Here is a 2,690-nt window from a genome sequence, read left to right as displayed (position 1 = left end):
CTGTTAGACATCCATCATTCAACACTGTTAGATAGACATCCATCATTCAACACTGTTAGACATCCATCATTCAACACTGTTAGATAGTCATCCATCATTCAACACTGTTAGATAGTCATCCATCATTCAACACTGTTAGCCATCCATCATTCAACACTGTTAGCCATCCATCATTCAACACTGTTAGATAGACATCTATCATTCAACACTGTTAGATAGTCATCCATCATTCAACACTGTTAGATAGTCATCCATCATTCAACACTGTTAGATAGTCATCCATCATTCAACACAGTTAGATAGACATCCATCATTCAACACTGTTAGATAGACATCTATCATTCAACACTGTTAGATAGTCATCCATCATTCAACACTGTTAGATAGACATCCATCATTCAACACTGTTAGATAGTCATCCATCATTCAACACTGTTAGATAGTCATCCATCATTCAACACTGTTAGCCATCCATCATTCAACACTGTTAGATAGACATCCATCATTCAACACTGTTAGATAGACATCTATCATTCAACACTGTTAGATAGTCATCCATCATTCAACACTGTTAGATAGTCATCCATCATTCAACACTGTTAGATAGTCATCCATCATTCAACACAGTTAGATAGACATCCATCATTCAACACTGTTAGATAGACATCTATCATTCAACACTGTTAGATAGTCATCCATCATTCAACACTGTTAGATAGACATCCATCATTCAACACTGTTAGATAGTCATCCATCATTCAACACTGTTAGATAGTCATCCATCATTCAACACTGTTAGCCATCCATCATTCAACACTGTTAGATAGACATCCATCATTCAACACTGTTAGATAGACATCCATCATTCTGACTGTTTCCTGAACCCCTGTTTCCTGAAGCCCTGTTTCATGAATCCCTGTTTCCCGAATCCCTGTTTCCTGAAGCCCTGTTTCCTGAAGCCCTGTTTCCTGAAGCCCTGTTTCCTGAATCTCTGTTTCCTGAACCCCTGTTTCCTGAAACCCTGTTTCCTGAAGCATTCTGCCCCGTTCTGACTGGCTGGTCCACTGTTGAACCCCTGTTTCCTGAACCCCTGTTTCCTGAAACCCTGTTTCCTGAACCCCTGTTTCCTGAAACCCTGTTTCCTGAAGCATTCTGCCCCGTTCTGAAATAACCTTCATGCTGTGGATGTTTGGTCAGGACGTGTCGTTTTATTACATTTGTTCGATATGGAGAGACCGATTACTAAAAGCAAAAAAACACATTTATGGGCGCTCCTCGTTATAAGTTTGTATGAAAGAGAGAGAAACGTATCGCTGTTTATGCGTTTGATGACATTTGAGCTCAGTCAGAACTTGTGGCTAGTTTGAGTCCATTGGATGACAGCGGTGAGTGATGACGAGGAGGAATGTAAACTGACAGCGCATCATCTGCTCCGATGCATCGTTGTGATCTTCTAAAAAACTACAGAAAAAAAAAGATCCGGTAAAACCGCGAAGCACACCGGCTTCTCCCTCTCACACTCCGGCAGCCAAACTGACAGAGACCGCTTCATGAGCAGAGACCGCTTCATGAGCAGAGACCGCTTCATGAGCAGAGACCGCTTCATGAGCAGAGACCGCTTCATGAGCAGAGACCGCTTCATGAGCAGAGACCGCTTCATGAGCAGAGACCGCTTCATGAGCAGAAACCGCTTCATGAGCAGAGACCGCTTCATGAGCAGAGACCGCAGATGCATTTGGCCAAATCAAATCCAGGAAATTCATGAAATAATTATAACATTGACTCTGACACGTCGCCGCCCACCATTAACAGCTCATTTACATAAAAGTTATGTCACACACACTGGAACAACATTCACAAAACCATAACGATTTTCACACAACCATATAACAAACATTAAACAACCTCCACACAAGGTCAAGACTGTTAGAGGAGATGAGAGATAAACACTCTTCAACATCTGGACTGACCCAACCAACACCTGACTCTAACTAGAGATGAAACACAGCCTGGACCCAACCAACACCTGGCTCTAACTAGAGATGAAACACAGTCTGGACCCAACCAACACCTGGCTCTAACTAGAGATGAAACACAGCCTGGACCCAACCAACACCTGGCTCTAACTAGAGATGAAACACAGCCTGGACCCAACCAACACCTGGCTCTAACTAGAGATGAAACACAGCCTGGACCCAACCAACACCTGGCTCTAACTAGAGATGAAACACAGCCTGGACCCAACCAACACCTGGCTCTAACTAGAGATGAAACACAGCCTGGACCCAACCAACACCTGACTCTAAATAGAGATGAAACACAGCCTGGACCCAACCAACACCTGGCTCTAACTAGAGATGAAACACAGCCTGGACCCAACCAACACCTGACTCTAAATAGAGATGAAACACAGCCTGGACCCAACCAACACCTGGCTCTAACTAGAGATGAAACACAGCCTGGACCCAACCAACACCTGGCTCTAACTAGAGATGAAACACAGCCTGGACCCAACCAACACCTGACTCTAAATAGAGATGAAACACAGCCTGGACCCAACCAACACCTGGCTCTAACTAGAGATGAAACACAGCCTGGACCCAACCAACACCTGACTCTAAATAGAGATGAAACACAGCCTGGACCCAACCAACACCTGGCTCTAACTAGAGATGAAACACAGTCTGGAC

General features: G+C 43.9%; 1 protein-coding gene across 1 annotated transcript in view; it reads right to left on the bottom strand.

The window, feature by feature from the left end:
* LOC121843366 (protein kinase C beta type-like) overlaps positions 1–1,735 on the bottom strand; it is a gene marked incomplete at its 3' end in the record, with an annotated part of 42,806 nt that extends 41,071 nt beyond the window's left edge. The window contains 1 exon segment of the mRNA XM_042312985.1: positions 1,502–1,735. Coding sequence (XP_042168919.1) covers positions 1,502–1,735 — 234 coding nt within the window.
* Positions 1,736–2,690: the final 955 nt, after the last annotated feature.

The sequence above is a fragment of the Oncorhynchus tshawytscha genome, unplaced genomic scaffold (genome assembly GCF_018296145.1).
Source record: "Oncorhynchus tshawytscha isolate Ot180627B unplaced genomic scaffold, Otsh_v2.0 Un_contig_5869_pilon_pilon, whole genome shotgun sequence".
NCBI classification, from domain to species: Eukaryota; Metazoa; Chordata; class Actinopteri; order Salmoniformes; family Salmonidae; genus Oncorhynchus; species Oncorhynchus tshawytscha.
The sequence above is the reverse complement of the archived record's forward strand: the minus strand, read 5'-3'. Positions and strand labels throughout refer to the sequence as shown.